The 18,637-nt window shown below is 35.8% G+C and overlaps 1 protein-coding gene and 1 non-coding gene across 2 annotated transcripts; one reads left to right on the plus strand and one right to left on the minus strand.

Annotated features, from left to right (window-relative positions):
* The first annotated feature begins 819 nt into the window (after nucleotides 1–819).
* LOC133284720 (uncharacterized) lies at nucleotides 820–7,574 on the plus strand. Its single transcript, XM_061481793.1, has 13 exons — nucleotides 820–1,068; nucleotides 1,166–1,281; nucleotides 1,447–1,573; nucleotides 2,029–2,110; nucleotides 2,878–2,948; nucleotides 3,491–3,532; nucleotides 4,332–4,456; nucleotides 4,691–4,784; nucleotides 5,316–5,409; nucleotides 5,489–5,667; nucleotides 5,740–5,845; nucleotides 6,328–6,414; nucleotides 7,272–7,574. Exons 1-13 carry the CDS (start codon nucleotides 953–955, stop codon nucleotides 7,356–7,358), a joined length of 1,326 nt encoding a protein of 441 aa, XP_061337777.1. The 5' UTR covers nucleotides 820–952; the 3' UTR covers nucleotides 7,359–7,574.
* Nucleotides 7,575–17,020: 9,446 nt separating this feature from the next.
* LOC133284725 (small nucleolar RNA R71) lies at nucleotides 17,021–17,126 on the minus strand. Its single transcript, XR_009747932.1, has one exon. It is a non-coding gene; the product is annotated as a small nucleolar RNA R71 (small nucleolar RNA).
* Between the last annotated feature and the right edge of the window lie 1,511 nt (nucleotides 17,127–18,637).

Raw genomic sequence — 18,637 nt, forward strand, 5'->3', positions numbered from 1 at the left:
ATTACAAATCAGGTTTGAAACGGTTCGTAATTGGATTGTTTTAAAAAATAAAATCGGTTCTAGTTTCCGAACTTATTTAAAAAAAAATCGGTTATTTTGGTTCAGTTTGGTACGATTTTCAATGTGGTTCAGTTTTTTAAAATTTTTTGCACACCCCTAATGGTATGTAGGCCAACTCCAAAAGCCCTATTTTTAATCTTAACTCACAAAAGTCCACCTTCAAAATTTGAAAACTCTCTACAACTTAAAGGTATAGGAAAAATAATGTCAAATTTTTTCCAGAAGTTTCAAGAATAACAAGGTAATGATACTTAAAAGATAAATAAAAGATGAAGAATGAATGAAACAATTGTAGAAAGAATAAACGAAAGTAACATGGGATTACCAAAAAAGTGCAGATAGATACATATATAGATAGCAGGTAATTTGAAATAAAAGAAAGAAAATAGTAAAATATTTACTAACATAAAATAACCTTGTCTTATTTTAACCTTATCCTTTCTTTTCTATTTTTTTTTTTTTTACTTTATACAAATCAATATAGTGAAATTTACCAGGGAAATGGGATATAGTTAATATGATCAAAGGCTCTTAGGAGACGGAGGGCCCAATAACATTTCAAGCCCAGTATAAAGTCAAGGCCCGGGCAAAGAATAAACGTGGATTAGAGAGTCCTAAGCCCAAGAATCTAAAACGCAACGCAACGGAGCGGTTAATAGATTCTTATACCCTAGTTTGAGATTGTGTCAGGGTTTATGATGGTATCTGCAGAGAGAGAGAAAAAATAAATAATAAAATTGCATGAAATCATCACAGGAACATAGATATAGATATCAGATCTCTCTCAATATCCTACAGAGTCTATATATCTCTCTGTTCAGTTGGAGGAGGTTTCATTATCAATAAATAAAAGCATCTCTATCTATTCAAATATTGATTGATTCACAACAACATGTCTGAAAATAATGCATGTACCAACAACTCTAGAATCACCTGGGAAGGTTGTAGCGTCTTGCTCGACATCAACGACGGAGATCGTCTCGTTTTCGCTCGTCTCTCCCCTGCAGCGTCCGTTTTCTTCTTACTTTCTTTCTTTCTTTTATTATTTATTTATTTTTATCTTTATATAAAGAATCAAATTGAATTAGCTTAAATTAATTTGCAGGAAATTGAAGATTGGGAATAAAAATTGCTCTCTGCAGCCGTTGATTGGTTGTGCCTTCGGTTCTGTTTTTCAAGTTGAAACTGCATCCGATGGACCTTATTTATCTCTAGCCCAAGGCATGCCCTCTTTTTTTCATTAAGATTTGATAATGATGATGTTGCTGTGTCAAATATCTTTTCATCTTTCAAATAACTTTATGGTTAATTAAGATACTTCCTCACAGTCTACCCTTTTTTCTCTCTTACTCTCACTGGCATGGTAACTCTCTATTTGCAATTTAGGTAATATTAATAACACTGAAGAAATAAGAGATGGTCAATGCAATGTTGAGTCGAGGGACAATCGGGCATTGATTGACAATAATACGGCACAGAGCCTAACTGGTGAAGATATAGAAGCCATGCGAAGGTGAGGACATCTTCCTTTGGTTTGATTTTGATTGTTAATATTACTTTTACTTTTTGAGGACTCAAAGATATGGAATGTGGTAAAGTTTTATTTATGTATTCCTTGTTTGGTTGCTTGGGTTCTATCCGAAGCGCTAATGGGCCTGACTAATCCGGTTTTGGTTTGAGGTTCTCCATTCTCCCAAAGGAGATGCGACTCTCAGGAATCATACTCACTATCCTTTGGGCAAGTCAAATCCTGGGTTCGAACTGGGTTGTCACTAGACTAACAAGTCTTGGGTCTATAGCTTTGATTTTATGAGTAATACGAATACAGTTTTAGTACCATTCCTTGTTCATGTGAATTCTACAATTCACATGTTACTTGCTTTTCTGAAATAAACTGTCAACTTATTAATTCTTTACCATGCTTATTGGATTATGTTGTGAAAAGAATATCCTTTGCCTTTTATGCAGGCAGGGAGCAAGAGGTAATGAAATAATTGAAGCTCTCATTGCCAATAGTGCAACATTTGAAAAGAAAACATCATTCTCGCAGGTATATTGAAGCGTGCATAAGGAAAGTACATAGTTTATTTTGGAGTAAATAATACAATTTGGACCTTGAAAGAAAGACGTTACTTGTGTTGTTTTGGTATTCAAAAGTTTCCGTCTATACAAATTAGTATTTGAAGCTGTCAACTTGTTAACAAATTCACCCTTCCGTCATTTGGTGTTTGTGAGCCGTATCCTATGAAGCACCGATACGCGTTTCCGATACGTTCTCGATGATACAGGATGTCAATTACCAAAGGATACGTGTCCGATACGCGTATCCGATACGTTGAAAAAAAAAATTAAGGAGTATCGGTGCTTCATAGGCCGTATCAGAGATCCTAATGTAAAATGTCAAATGTGCATGTGTAAAGTTATCGCACATGGAATAACAGTCCCACCTCCAACCATATTTGGGCCTACATCACCCGATTTGGATGCTGCAAGCATAGCTTCTTAAGTTCGTGCTATGGGTGATGCAGGTCCAATTATGGTTAGATGTGGGAATGCCATTCCATGTAAACACTCTTACTAGACAAATAATGTTACTCATGTGCATTTAATGTTTTACATCAATTTCTCTTTTAGGGCTCCACTAATACCAAGTGACAGAAGGGTGTACTTGTTAGCAAGTTATCATCTTCAGGGACTACTCTGTATAGATGGAAACATTGAGGGTTCAAAGCAACACTAGTAACATCTTTTAGGGACCAAACTGTACATTTACTCTTTATTTTGGAAAATGAACTGAATCTTATGATATCTGTGCAGGAGAAATATAGACTTAAGAAGCAGAAGAAATATGCACCAAAAGTACTTATGAGGCGCCCTGTTGCTCGAAGGTGACCTTGATTGTTTTTCTCTGTTGTTTTTATCATTATTATTATTATTTTCACATATTGCTAGTGGTTGGCATTCCTTTTCTCTCTGTGGAACCAATAAATGTGCTTTCCAATATCAAAGATGTACTTTAAAGATCTTTCGTTTCGTACTTTTGGTGCATCTGGTTTTGTTTTGTTAGTGGAAAATGATATTAACAACATTATCTCTGCATGCTGTTATGCCGCTTGGCACTGTCCTACTAACAGTCTGACTGTGATGGAACCAGTGACATTATAATGATTTAACTAATGATAGACAACAATGTCAAGCCTATATAGCATGCTCTTTGAACATGAGAAAGAAAATTTTCTTGAAAGTATAAAAAAAATATAATATTTTTTTTCTCCTATTAGTAATTATTTCATAGAATGTTCATTAAGCTGATTGTGACTTTTGTTTCATCTTAAATATCTTTATATATGCATACTGTTATCATTTTTTATGATATCTTGCATCTCAACTCAATGACTTATGGTTGGCATTATTTTATTTTTTTTTTCAGTATATGCGAGGCCTATTTTAAGAAGTATCCATCTAAAATTGGGTGAGGTTTATCTTGATCTTATGATTGTAATTTTTCTTAGATGTTTACCATTAGCATTTATTTACTATTAGATTTAAGCTTTTCTTTTAGAGCATGATGTGAACTGTGAAGAGCAGGCATAAATTGTTTCTGGAATTTCTTTAACTTTGTATTGGTTAAACTTGGTCTGACTGAATATAATGTCTTTGATCTGTGTATGTGGTTTAAATCAGGGAAGAGGAATAAGAATAGAAGAGCAAATTTCAATATTGGATATATGCGAGTTTTGAATAGATAGACAGTCTTTGATATATGGCAATTGCTATTTTGTGCTTTTCTGTAAGGGAAAAATGTCTATCATTTAAAATTACACAACTTACATCCTTTCACTCTCACAAAGAGGTGGGACCCACACCTTTATTTTTTTTGTCAACTCTCTCTCCTCCTTTATCTATCTCTTTCTCTCTCTTAAAATGACACAACTTTACATCCTTTAAAATTATACACACTTTTCCCTTTCTGTAAACCACAAGCTTTTGAGTCGAATTAACTTATTCTTGAATTTTTATTTTTTTATTTTTGGGCTCAAATATGGGTTTGAGAAGAAGCTGGACCTCTGAATTTAATTATCAATGTCTGGATGTGAATATTCTGAGTTCACCTTTCTTTGTGTTTTGGACTTGTGTATCCTGTGCACCATCTATATGACTAAAAAATGTTAAGATATATATATAGTATTAAATTGGTCGGTTCACTGTCTCTAGATGAAGTGATTTACATAATCCTTAATATTGTTTCTGACTAACTATTAATTGTTCAGATTCTTGCGGGTGGATACATTGTCTCTTCTACTTTCCATGGCTAATGTTTCTACAAATTCTGACATTCTCGTAGTTGATATGGTTGGTGGCCTTCTTACTGGTGCTGCGGCAGAACGTTTAGGAGGTGTGATATAAATTTAAACTAAGTTGGCCATTTAGATATTTCTATTTTTTTTCCCCATTGGTGAATCATCATAACAATTGTAAAATAAAAGAATATAACACTTACCATTAATATATAGATATATTCACTTTCTGTTCTGAACAATCTTCTGACAGAGTGACTCTTAATGTGAATTTTCAGAAGTAAACAGCTAATACATATACTTGATAATCAAAAACTTTAAATTTTTTTCAGGTACCGGTTTTATATGCAACTCTTATCTTGGGCAGGCACCATATTCCATGGATATTGTGAGGATTTTTAACTTAAGTGATGAAATCTCCAAGAGGTCAGAATAGTCAGATGATGTGTATTATAATATTATTAAACTTTTTTCCAGTTAAAATCATCAAAACGTTTTTTATCATTCTTCTTACAGGCTTAAGTGACTGACTGCACTAAAAGAGAAATGGTTGACATTTTCTTAGCTTTAATTTCTCACAGATAGTTTTGGATGTTCTTTGTATTTGCCTGGATATTTTTTACATTATTAATGCAATTAGATTTTTCTTCTGGATGCACATTTTTCTTATAATTTAATAACTTATGAAGCCCAGGAAAAAAAGGGAGAAAAGTTTTTTGGGAATTCCTTCTGAGATAACTATGTGTTGATTTAATAGGAATATTGATTAATGTTATATGTTTGTTCACCATATAAAACTGATGTCATATATAGTTAATTTCATGTTATTATCTGAGAGCCAAAGAAAATTCAAACCAATTGTATACAGCTACCACATTGTGTGGTCTGTTTGAATGCGCATGTTCCAAGGTTTTGCTTCTTGCCTCTGGCATTATTTTCATCTTTTATTTGTTGCAGAATTGTACGATCTCCCATTTCTGACTTGTTGTCCCAAAAACCTGAACAAATTGTGCAGCATGATAACGTCTGCAATGTGGAAAGCCAGCCAAATGTAAGTAGCACTTCCTTGATCTCCTGATCAGTTCTATGTTATTGTTTTCAGCCTTTATCAGAAGATATATTGTGTGCAGGATCAAATGGGTACATCAGACAGCATGGAGGAAATCTCTCATCCATCAGAAAATGGGATTTCTGATCTTGCTGCTGAGAATACCATCATTCCTGCTGTAAGAGCTTGCAAAGCTATAAAGGCTGGAGAAAAGGCACAACAAGAAATCATTGACATGTGGAAGGAAAATGGGTTTTCTAGGTATCTAAATTAAATATTTGACTCACTATTCAGTGAATCATTAAGTTGAGCATTTCCCCCCCTTTTGTACAGCCTAATTATTGCCGCACCAGAGTTGGATACCTGGACATTGGTTAGAGATCTCTTGCCTCTTTTATCAAACTCTGCTTCATTTGCTATTTATCACCAATATCTTCAGGTAATTTAGTTCAGTTTTCAAGATTAATGAATTGTGATGTTATTTAGAGGTATTCATTCAAAATAACCTTTTTTAATTAATTTGTTTAGTTTCTTTTTAAGTCTTTAATTTTGGGGTTCAAATGTTTGTTCTGGTTAGCTTTGGTTATAACTTTAGTAACATGTCAAAGATAGACTACGAATGTAACAAATTTTTAAGAGGTCAAACATTTTCCGACTTACATTAATCTAATCAAGATGTATATTTTAAGAGGCAGAGTGCTGCTTTTTGACAATTGATTAAACAATGCCACGTAGATGATCAACTAAATTATCATGTATTGCTGGAGACTCTAGAAAATGATATCTCTGTGGGTGGATAGGGTGGGGGTGTTTAAAGTTGAAATGTTTCCTTTGCCTCTAAATACTAAATAGGTTATGATTCTGCTCACTCAGTTGTTAACTTAACAGAGTGTTCTTGTTTGTTCGCTTTATAAATTGCAGCCTCTTGCAACTTGCATGCACAATCTACAACTTGGGAAAATGGCCATTGGATTGCAAATATCAGAGCCTTGGTTACGTGAATACCAGGTTTGAGTTATTTGTGTTATTCATACCAATATTGTGAAATTAGACAGGTATTATGAATTCCTTCGGTTACAAAAGTGAAAGTAAAATTAAATTATGTCTGATTTACTTTAAGCATAGGAATTTTCTGAGCTTGTTTCATTTATTTCATAAGTATCTCTGGTTACGAAAATTCTAAGTAGCTTCATGAAATTCTCCACACGTTTTTAGCATACTGAGAGATAGGTGTGGGTAACATGATAAAAATACAAAAGCTTTGTTAGACACCTAAAAACACAGTTATCTAACACAGCATTTACATATGCTGCAGTATTCAAGGAGATTGGTTTCCTTATCGTGTTTAGTGTTTGCGGTGCCACCCTTGTCTTCTTTTTTTCTTTTTCTTTTTCAACCTGATTGAGACATGGAATTTTGGAGGGTTGAATGCAGGAATATTATTTGCATATCTTGTTTGTTTAGGATTGTCGTTTTTTTTCAACCTGATTAAGGCATGGAAATATTGGCCCTTAACGCATCTACAAAGAAGAAAAATGGGCTGAACATGACCAGAAGGTGGGATAAATGTGAGGGAGATGAGTGAGAAAAAGCTTGGGCAAGAATTGAGCAAAGGGGAGAGGTTTTGGGAGGGGTGGGATATTCTGTGTGCCTGCAGAATTTGCCCGATTATTATTATTATTATTATTATTATTATTTTTGGCTGCATTTTCTTTGTAATTTCAGTCTCAATAGAGGGCTACCTCTGCTTGTAAGGAGCTTGGTCTCCATTATTTTCTACTCTAATTCCTAGTACCTCCAAATCTCCATTAACAATGTTTTATGGTACAGATTTCCATTTAACAATTTAATTAATATATATGCAGGTACTTCCCTCAAGAACTCACCCGTGTATGCAAATGAGCGCATTTGGAGGCTACATTCTCAGTGGGACTAAGATATGCGGAAGCTAATTCCGGATCCATCAGAATAGTTTTGCTTTGATTACCCTCTGTTGGTCAGGCCAAGGCTAAATATGGCTATGTATACTAGTCATTTATTTTACTGTTTGCTGCCAACAAACCTTTTAACTACCGCATAATTTTTATTGCGGCCTGTAATCTGATATTTGTATTTTATAGCTTTTGTATTTTATTTCATTTTTCAACTAAAATCTCAATAATAGTCAAACTGACACTGTTATTTTTTGAATTTTGTTTGTTACCTATCTCTACAACTATCTCTGAAACTTACAGTAAATTTTGTAATTGTTTTTCTTTTTCTTTTTTTTTTTCACTTTTGAAATTTTGGAGTAGATTTTGATGTTAAAATAATGACGAAAGATCCAATAACGGGTCCATATGGTAACATTCTGCAAATAATGACCAAAGATCCAATAATTGATCCAATCAGGATGATTGAAATTCTCTTAAATGATTATACATCAAGAGTGTTTTTTTTTTTTTTTTTTTATGATATGAGAGGATTCATTTATCGGGAAAGAAAATAAATAGCCAGTGACATTATAAATCTGTCCTTTGATGTCATCTTCCCCTTCAATTTCAAGGACTCGACTGGTTTCAATTCAGCTTTAAGCTTCTCACCCTAGTTTCCATTTTTGGTTTAAAATTGGAATTCATCGTCATTTCTACTATAGTAGTATTGCTTGTGGGATTTATATTCTTTTTACATTAAAAAAACTGCAGCACGAAACCATTTTTTGTCCAGCTCGCTCTGACAGCAATTTGCTTCCTTTTTTTTTTTTTTGGATGAAAAAAAAACAAGAGGAATGCTTTTCACAAAATAAAATACGGATGTGTTGTTAGCTTTATATAAGTTAAATTATAAGTTTGACCTAGCATGTTTTTCAAAAATACAAGACCTGGTCTGGCATGTGAAGCTTACCAAGCCTTCAAAAATGGCACGTTACCCTCTGTAGAATACAGGTTATGATTATTTTATTTCTTTTGTATGTTTAACTTGATAGAATATATTTCTTTTTTATGCACATAACAAATCAAAAAATTAATAATTTAACTATGATGGTAGAAATCAAAAACAAAAAATGGCAAGGAAGTAGAATGCTTAATTACATTAAAAAAAGAAATATATTCACCCACTCGTGAACTAAAAAATTCCACTCAACAAAAATGAAAATCATGATGATAACAACAACCAAATGTTAAAGACAATAAATTGTTCAACAACATCAAAACTTTATTAAGAGATTCAGATTTTGTTGACTTTTTTGCTTTATTAACACCACCAAAAGGATCAGAATTGCAATTCGTATTTCTTGATCAATTAAGGCACTTTCGTATGAGCAAATTGATAGCATGTGATGTTGATTCATCCTGCATAAGAAGGTCTTTAGAGTCGATAATGAACGATAAATGATTTGGAAGGGATGAGAAGTTGAGAAAATGATAGAAGAGTAGCAAAATTTGGCGAAGGATAGAAAAGAAAATAGCGACGACGACAAAGGAATTTAGGGTTAAGAAATATGTGTTTGTCAAGTGAAAAGATGGAAGATTGCAAAAATTAAAAATCATAAGATACTATTTAATAAAAAAAATAACAAGATATTATTTTATTGAAAAATAATAAGATATTATTATATTAAAAATAAAATAATATATTATTTATTAAAAAATACGAGTCGGGTTTGAAGGTTTAAAGGCCAAGCATGCTAAAATTGGCTTGTGGCTTGATTTTTAAACAAACTTTTTAATGAGAGGTTTTTTAGGAGTGAGTTTTTTCAATACACTTAAAATTCTTCCTCTTTTCTTTATTATATTCTCGAGTTGGTTTTTTAGGAGTTCTCTTAATTTAAGAGAGGGGCAAAATTATTCTCTCCTTGTAATTAAAGAAAGGTTATAATTTTAGGGTTTCCCATAGTAAAAATTTTCTACTCTTGCCCATGATTTCCCCACCTTAATTTGTTTGAGGGTTTATCTATGTTAAATATTTATGTTCCATTTATTGCTTTCAATATCCTTTATTTGTTGTTATTGTTCTGTCCAATGGGATTCTATTTCTTAATAGGCTCTATTCATCAACCTTTTCATGCTCGGTGCACTATTGGTTTAACATTTTTATTCTTCATGTGTCTTTATGTCTTTAATGACTGATTTTTTTCAACGCTTTCACAAACACACTGCTAAGTATAAGGATGACTAAATTAATATGTCTGTCATGGAATAGTGGCCACCCTAGAATGATGGGTGAATTAGCAAAACAACACAGGGTGATTGACCATGTTGATGGATTTTTTTTTTAAAAAAAATTGGTCTAATTTACTTTTGAAACATAATCCCGAATTGATCACCGAATGAATTGTGAATTAGTAAACCAACATTGTTTATCGAATTAATTATGTTGACTAGGCGAGACCAATCCTGCTCGTCAGTTATGTTGGACTTCTAACTGTTGTATGTTGTCTTGCATGATGGAGGTGTGGACCTAGTCTTGTATGGTCAGCATACATGACTTCCTAGATTAAGCCACGTAACAAAATTGTGACCGTGCGATACACCTACAACTTAGTCTCACATCCAAACCATGCAAGACTTCCAAGAAGATGTCACGCTCATCCTGGTCGTCCATCATACCAACCCCTCTCGCCCTAGAAATTTTATAATTCATTACGAGTCAATTAACTCACCCTCTCTATCTCCTTATTCATATCTTCCATTACCCTCTCGAAAATGAGTTCCAGTATAGAAACAATTTATGTGCTTGTATACTGATGCGCCTCTGGCATATGTAGTTTTTCAAGCTAAAAATCTTGGAATTCTGTAAAAATTCATTATGCTAATCTACTTCTTACAAGGAAGGCTTTCACCTTATATACAGTAGGTGATAAGCATAAACTGAAGCGCAAAAAATGTAACAGAAACTGCCACTAACTATAATTAGCTAACAAACTAACAGAAGCTATAATTAGCTTAACAGAAAACTAACAGAAAGAATAACTAATGCCAACTCATCTCAAACAGAAATTAGTTGGATCTATTTTCTTCATGTATCTGTACTGTATCCACGTGTGCTTCATGTGAAGTGGAGTTATTTGAAATAGAGGATGGTAACACCCCCCCGCAAGTGGGACGATGGATATCCAGAAGGCTCAACTTGGAAAGAGCTTGCTGGAAAGCAGTAACATACAGAGGCTTGGTAAAAAGATCAGCAAGCTGATTAGCGGAGGAGACAGGCAACAAGTGAATCAGACCATGAAGCACCTTTTCCCGAACCACATGACAATCGATTTCCACATGCTTGGTCCGCTCATGAAATGTTGGATTATGGGCCAAGTATATAGCAGAAGCATTGTCACAGTAGACCGTTGTAGCTTGGGACAAAGGAAAGTGCAAGTCACGAAGAAGATATGATAGCCATTGAATCTCACAGGAGAGATTGGCTAGAGCACGATACTCTGCTTCACATGAAGATCGAGAGACTGTAGTTTGCTTCTTGGATTTCCAAGAGATAAGTGCTGAACCGAGAAAAACACAGTTGCCAGTGATGGAGCGTCGAGTATCAGGGCAAGAAGCCCAATCAGAATCGGAATACCCAGAGAGCTTCAGGTCGTTGGCAGCGGAAAAAAAAAAGACCAGAAGCAGGAGCATTCTTTATATAGCGAAGAACACGAAGTGCAGCAGCTTGATGCATATCAGTGGGAGCCGAAATGAACTGGCTCAATTGTTGCACAGGGAAAGCAATGTCTGGTCGTGTGGTTGTGAGATAGAGCAATCGACCAACAAGACGACGAAATGAAGAAGGGTCAGGTAACACAACCCCCATTGCACGTTTAAGCTTGAGAGAAGCATCCATAGGCGTGGAAGCAGACTTTGCTGCAAGTAAACCCGAGTCAGAGAGAAGCTCTAAAGCATATTTGCGTTGATTAACAGTGATGCCTTTAGAGGAACGAGAAATCTCAAGGCCAAGGAAGAACCTTAAAGCACCAAGGTCCTTTATACGAAACTGGTTATCAAGGCACTGCTTAACACGTTGAATCTCAAGCAAGTTGTTCCCAGCCAGAACCAAATCATCCACATAAACAAGGATAGCCGTGAAATGAGAACCATGCTTTAAAGTAAAAAGAGAATGATCAGCCTGTGACTGAGTGTATCCCAAGGAAAACAAGGCAGAGGTAAGCTTGGAATGCCACTGCCTACTAGCCTGCTTAAGGCCATATAGGGATTTGAGAAGCTTGCAAACATGGTTCGGGTTGGAACTAGCCAAACCAGGAGGTAAGATCATGTAGACATCCTCATCTAAGTCACCATGTAAAAATGCGTTATTAACATCTAATTGCTCGAGGTACCAGTTGTTGGCAGCTGCAAGAGCAAGTAGAGTCCGCACGGTGGTAAGTTTGGCAACGGGAGAGAATGTGTCAAAATAGTCTATGCCTTCGACTTGTGTGTACCCCTTTGCCACTAATCTGGCCTTGTGTCTCTCTATGGAACCATCAGCATTGTATTTAGTTTTGTACACCCATTTGCAACCGATGGGAGTCTTGCCTTTGGGTAAATCAACAAGTTTCCAAGTTTCATTAAGGGATAAAGCTTGTAATTCTGTGTTCATGGCTTGTTTCCAGCAATCATGCTTGATGGCCTCTTTGTAAGTATGGGGATCAACCTGTAGTGAAACATTAAAACAGAACCGGTGAAATTTAGGTGAGCAACGATCATAAGAGAGGACTTCATGTAAAGGGTACTTTACAGTAGGAGATGTATAGAGGGAATTGCAGTGAAAGTCTCGAAGGTATGAAGGAGGATTTCTAATTCTTGAAGGGCGACAGATTGGTATGGATATTGTGTTGGGAGAAGGAATGGTATTTGGATTTGGAGAATGATCTGTAGTTGGGTTTGAAGGAGAATTATCAGTAATTGGTGGTAAAGGAGTATCATATTCAAGTGGTGAAGAAATGGGAAATATGGAGAAATTGTTGGGTTCAGTGGTAGAAACAAGTGGTTTAGCAATTAAGGGAAAAACAGTCTCATATAAAACTGAATTTCGGGAAATAAAAATCTGATGGGTTTGGAGATCATAAAGAACACAACCTTTGGTATGAGCAGGGTGGCCTAAATAAACACATTTTCTGGCTCGAGGTGATAGTTTGTGTCTTTGGGAGGATAAAGTGGAGGCATAGGCTAAGCAACCAAAGACTCTAAGGTTGTGAAGTATGGGAGGGGTGGAATATAGGATTTCATATGGTGATTTCTGTTGAAGTAAAGGAGTTGGAAGGTTGTTAATAATGAGGATGGAATGGTTCACTGCAAAACTCCAAAGAGATTGTGGTAAAGAGGCTTGGAAAGCCAATGCTCGTGTAACATTCATGATGTGTTGGTGTTTACGTTCCACCAAACCATTCTGTTGTGGAGTCTCCACACAACTAGTCTCATGGATGATCCCTTTTTGTGAGTAAAATGTTGGTATCATGAATTCCTTGCCATTATCAGTTCGGATGCATTTTAGTGACACATTAAACTGATTTTCTATGAGGGTAATAAAGTTCTGCAATAGAGTTCTAGCTTCATTCTTGTGTACCATGAACCGAACCCATGTAAATCTGGAAAATTCATCAACTAATGTCAAAAAGTATCTATACCCTTGGACTGTAGGAACAGAGAAGGGACCCCAAATATCAGCATGTAGCCTTTCAAATATCTTATTCACAACTGAACTGCTAAATGGGAGTTTCTTTTGTCTAGACAAATGACATATATCACAAGGTTTTGTAGCTACATTTGGTATGAAAGGGAATTGGGAAGCAACATGCTTCAATACACTATCTGATACATGGCCTAAACGAAGATGCCATATGGATGGATCATCTTTATTACAATTAACAGAATTGCTGGAAAGTTGAAACCTTGGCTTCAATGAAAGTAAATCAGTGGTCATTACAAACAGTCCTCCATGTCTCTCAGCTGTACCAATCGTCTTCAAAGTGTTGTTCTGCTTGATGACACATGTCGAACCATGAAAGGTAAGGAAACAAGCAACATTATCAAGTAATCTCGAAACAGAGATGAGGTTAACCTTGAAATCTGGAACATACAGTACATTCTTTAAAGTAAGAGATGAAGAAATGTTGACATTTCCAGAATATGAAGCAGAAACAGAATCACCATTTGGCAGTTTTATGGATAGAGGTGATATCTTGTGAAGAGACGAAAATATGCATCGAAGATTAGTAATATGATCTGTAGCTCCGGTATCTAAAATCCATATAATTGAATTCATACCTGTGTTATCATTCATAGCAGTGTGTGCCATGTTTGTGGCATGATCAGGTTCTGACTTTTGCATGAAATTGCAAAATTCTTCATATTTGTTTCTTGGAACTAAAATTTGCTGAGTCATATCATCATTACACTGTGCAGCATTGTTATCAGTTTCTTCAGAAATCACAGCATTACTTGCATTCTGATAATTCCTTGAACGATAGCCTTGAGGGAATCCATGTTTGAAGTAACATGTATCAACCGTGTGATTGGTCTTTTTGCAATGAGTACAAAATTTGTTCCCTATGGCTTGTCCACGTCCAGTGTTAGATCTTCCTCTTCCTCTATTGTATGAATAACCACGGCCATGATAGCTATCAGAGGAATTCGCAAAGATTTTTAGCTCCCTTGCACCTCCACCATGTGTATCTGATTGGAGTTGTCTTTCTTGTTGTAAAACCAGAGAAAAGGCTCTGTTGATGTTAGGGAGAGGGGACATCATCATTATCTGTGACCTAACATGAGCAAATTGCTCATTGAGACCTCTCAAGAACTTGATTACTTGATCTGTGTCTCTATACTCACGCATGCGAGCTAGATTTCCACAAATACAAGGAGGAAGTGGCCTTATATTATTCAGCTCATCTGAAATCGTTTTCAAGCTTGTGAAATAATCAGAAACCGATCTATCACCTTGGTTAATCTGATGAAAGTCTTCTTGCAGATCTGATATTCTGAACATATCAGATTGGGAGAAACGGTCTTGCAAATCACTCCACACTTCATATGCTTTATCGATCCAAAGAATCGATTGAACAATGGAATCATCAAGGGAACGGTGGAGCCAGGAAAGTACCATTGTGTTGCATCTCTCCCAGGATGCAAACAACGGATCATCTTCCTCAGGAGCTGTGATGTTGCCATTAACAAAGGCTAGTTTGTTTTTCGATGTTAGAGCCACCTTCATGGCTCGTGACCATGAATTGTAGTTCTTTCCAGTCATCAATGGAGAAACAAGAATTAAGGAAGGTGACTCATTTGGATGAAGGTAATAAGGATCTGTGAAATGGTTTTGATCTGCCATGATTCTGCAGATTATCAAATTTGATCAGAAAAGAATGCTTGCGGAAGTGATGAATGGTTCAGAACCCTAGAGGCTCTGATACCATCTTGGAATTCTGTAAAAATTCATTATGCTAATCTACTTCTTACAAGGAAGGCTTTCACCTTATATACAGTAGGTGATAAGCATAAACTGAAGCGCAAAAAATGTAACAGAAACTGCCACTAACTATAATTAGCTAACAAACTAACAGAAGCTATAATTAGCTTAACAGAAAACTAACAGAAAGAATAACTAATGCCAACTCATCTCAAACAGAAATTAGTTGGATCTATTTTCTTCATGTATCTGTACTGTATCCACGTGTGCTTCATGTGAAGTGGAGTTATTTGAAATAGAGGATGGTAACAAAAAATGATAAGAATTAAGTCATAAAAGAGCAGTTTATTTACATATTTGCTTATTAAGTTGACTTTTCAATTTCAATGATATTTCTCACCTATTTTTTATGTTTATATAGGGAGAAACAAGAAGAAAACGAAATTTTAAAAGACGGTTGGCGCGAATCTGCATGAACATGGTTATGAGCTGCATCAGATTTCTCTTAGGCCATTCGCCAGAGAAATGGCGCGACCTAGCGCCATTGTGGCACGGTTTGGCGCCAGATGGATGCAGGGATGTTTCACCAGAGAAGTGGCACGGTTCTGCGCCATTGTGGCGCGATCCCACGCCAGTTTGCGAGAAAAATGTCTGTGTCCAGTAAGGGCAATTTTGGAAGTAGCAAATGAGGAGTATAAAAGCAACGTTGTGAAGACATTTGAAACGACTTTTCGACGACATAGAAAAACAAGGATTCCAGAAGGAGGAGAGGAACAGAGTATTGTTCTTAGTCTTCTTTTTGTAATTACATTCTTTCATCTTTATCTTTTATAATTTCATGTCAGCCATGATCATGGTTGGCTAGTACTCTTTATTGTAGTTAGGGTCACAAACCCTATGTGAACCCTTGTTACAACGGATTGGTTTATAATTACTCTTTTATATATTTATATTTATCTCTACTCTCTGCGTAATTTCTATCTTCTTTGTTAGAATTGATCAATCTAATAGTTGATGATAATTTGAGGATAAGAACCCTAGATAGGAATATTGGGGTTTTTGATCTTGAAAGGGAGTAGGATAACAATTTGTATGCGTGCTAGGAATAGACGTATATATTATTGCAGATGTTTAATTTATTGTGCTCATTGCTTAATTTCATGAGAAACATCGCAAGGAATTGGGGTTTCAATTAGGGTTAAAGGGTTAACCTTGCAAGGAATTGAAGGTTAACTATTTAATAATTTTTAGATGATAAATTATCTGAGTATTTATTTAAATGAGTATTTTAAATCAATCCAGAGTAAAAGGTGGGATCATATGGTGAGTGTACTCTAGCTACAATGCCTTATCATATTTTATAAAATCAATCTCTGTTTTATTTTTCACAACAAAAATTTCAAAAATACGTTTTTATTTTAGTTCTTATTATTACTCAATTCTACAATATCTGTCACATCTATTTGATCTCTTCCCGTCTTAAAAGGAACGATTATTTGATATTTGATCACAATCCCCGTGGAGACGATACTTTTCTTATCACTGTATTACTTGTGCGATCGGTATACTTGCCGGTGAGCATCAAGTTTTTGGCGCCGTTGCCGGGGGTTGGCGTTTCTTATATCATATAATCTTGATCTTTAAGACTGGATTTTGTGAATATTTTTATTTTATTTGAAAAGTGTTACTAATCTCTTTCCTGAGTTGTATGCGAGGTAAAACTGCAGAATTTCTCTTTGATCCTGAGATTACAAAGACAGAAAGGAGGAATAGAAAACTCGCTCAGAAAAAGCTTGAATTCAAAGAATTTGGTACTCTTTCTGAAGAGACACATGAAATACCAGTTGAAGTACCAATCATGGCAGCAAATAATGATGAAGGAAATCCACTCATGGATACTATTCTTACTCCAGCTTTCAATAGGCTGAACTCAAGCATTGTTCATCTGGTAATTGGTAACAATAATTAAGAGCTTAAGTCTTCCACTATTCAATTGGTGGAGAGAGCCCGGTTTAGAGGAGGGGAGGATGAAGATCCTCACAGATTCATAGACAGATTTCTTATGGTCTGTGACACAACCAAACATCCTCAGGTGTCCAATGATGCAATCTGGTTGCGGTTGTTCCCTTTTGTTGGGGAAAGGCTCTTAGTTGGTTGAAAAGGCAGCCTGCACGTAGAATTCCTACATGGGAAGATTTGTCTCAGAAGTTCTTTGCTGAGTTCTTCTCTATGGAGAGATATAATCATATGGTAAATGATATTACCAATTTCACTCAGTTAGAGGGTGAAACTATGTGTGGAGCTTGGAACAGATTCAAGGATTTAATGAGGAGGTGTCCTCATTATAACTTGACTGCTGGCAACCAAGTGAGAATCTTCTTCAACGGTTGTAAACCTGACATTCAGATGGTGTTGAATGGTGCCGCAGGTGGTACTATCAAATCCTTGAGAGCAAATGAGACTCTTGAGCTGATTGAGAGAATGGCCGCCAATGAAAATGAAGGGTTGTCATCTAAGCCTAAGAGAGGTATTCTTCAGCTGGAAGGCAATGATGTTGTGCTGGCTGAAAATAAGCTATTATCTCAGCAAATTGCAAATTTGACTTCAAGGCTTGATAAGATGCATATTTATGGCATTCAGGCTAAAGCTGCTGCTGTTGTGTGTGAATATTGTCAGGACAATAATAAGTCTAATGAATGTCCTTCTTTGATCTCTTCTGATTTTCCTCAACAAATGCAGGTGAATGGCATTTGGTATGATCAAAGATCTCCGCAGCAAAATGTTCAAAGAAATCAGAATTTTTCTGCTAGAGGTAGTAATTTTCAAAGGAGGGTTCAGGGAACTGGTCTTGATTTCAAGTCTAACAACTATTTGCAGCCTCCACCAATCCAATCCAAGGAACCTTCTGATTTGGAGAAGCTAGTAGGACAAATGGCTCAACATTCGAGTGCTTTTATGGAGGAGACTGGAGCTGATACAAAGAACACAAATGAATCTATCAGAAATTTGGAGAATCAAATTGGCCAACTGGCTAAACAAATTGCTGATAGAACTCCAGATACCTTCCCTAGTAATACAATTACTAATCCAAAGGAAGATTGTATGGCTATCACAACTAGAAGTGGTAAAGTGGTGGTAGCTCCAGAAAAGCCAAACATAAATGTAGGATCTGATGAAAAGCATAATGAGGTTGAGGAGCCAGAAAAAGAAGCTGAAATTCCTTCTAAGGTTGTGAAACCTCTTCAGAAAGGTGAAGAAGAAGAGCAACTGATTGTTGCTAAAAAGAAGAAATTTGAGATGAGTCCTGGATATGTGAGAGCCATGGCACCTTATCCTGAAAGATTCAAGAAAGATGCTCAGAAGCAGCAGTACGACAGATTTCTTGATATCTTCAAAAAATTGCATATCAACATTCCCTTTGCTGAAGCTCTGGCTAGTATGCCTAATTATGCTTAATTCATGAAGGATCTCTTGTCAAGGAAGCACAAGTTGCAAGAGTGCCAAATTGTAGCACTTACTGAGGAGTGCAGTGCTATTATTACAAGGAAATTTCCTCCTAAGCTTCGTGATCCTGGAAGTTTCAACATTCCTATTGAAATTGGTAACACTAAAATTGGCAAGGCATTATGCGATCTTGGGGCTAGCATTAATTTGATGCCTCTTTCTGTTTGTAAATCCTTAGGGATCACTGAGTTGAAACCTACTTTGGTATCTCTTCAACTTGCTGATAGATCTATAAGGAAGCCTAGTGGTATTATTGAAGATGTCCCTGTGAAAGTGGACAAATTCATATTTCCAGCAGATTTTGTGGTGTTGGACATAGAAGAGGAAACTGAAATGCCTCTTTTGCTGGGTAGACCTT

This window comes from Gastrolobium bilobum, unplaced genomic scaffold (genome assembly GCF_033153095.1).
Source record: "Gastrolobium bilobum isolate Gb01-03AN ecotype WA unplaced genomic scaffold, APGP_CSIRO_Gbil_v1 utg62821, whole genome shotgun sequence".
Taxonomy (NCBI): Eukaryota; Viridiplantae; Streptophyta; class Magnoliopsida; order Fabales; family Fabaceae; genus Gastrolobium; species Gastrolobium bilobum.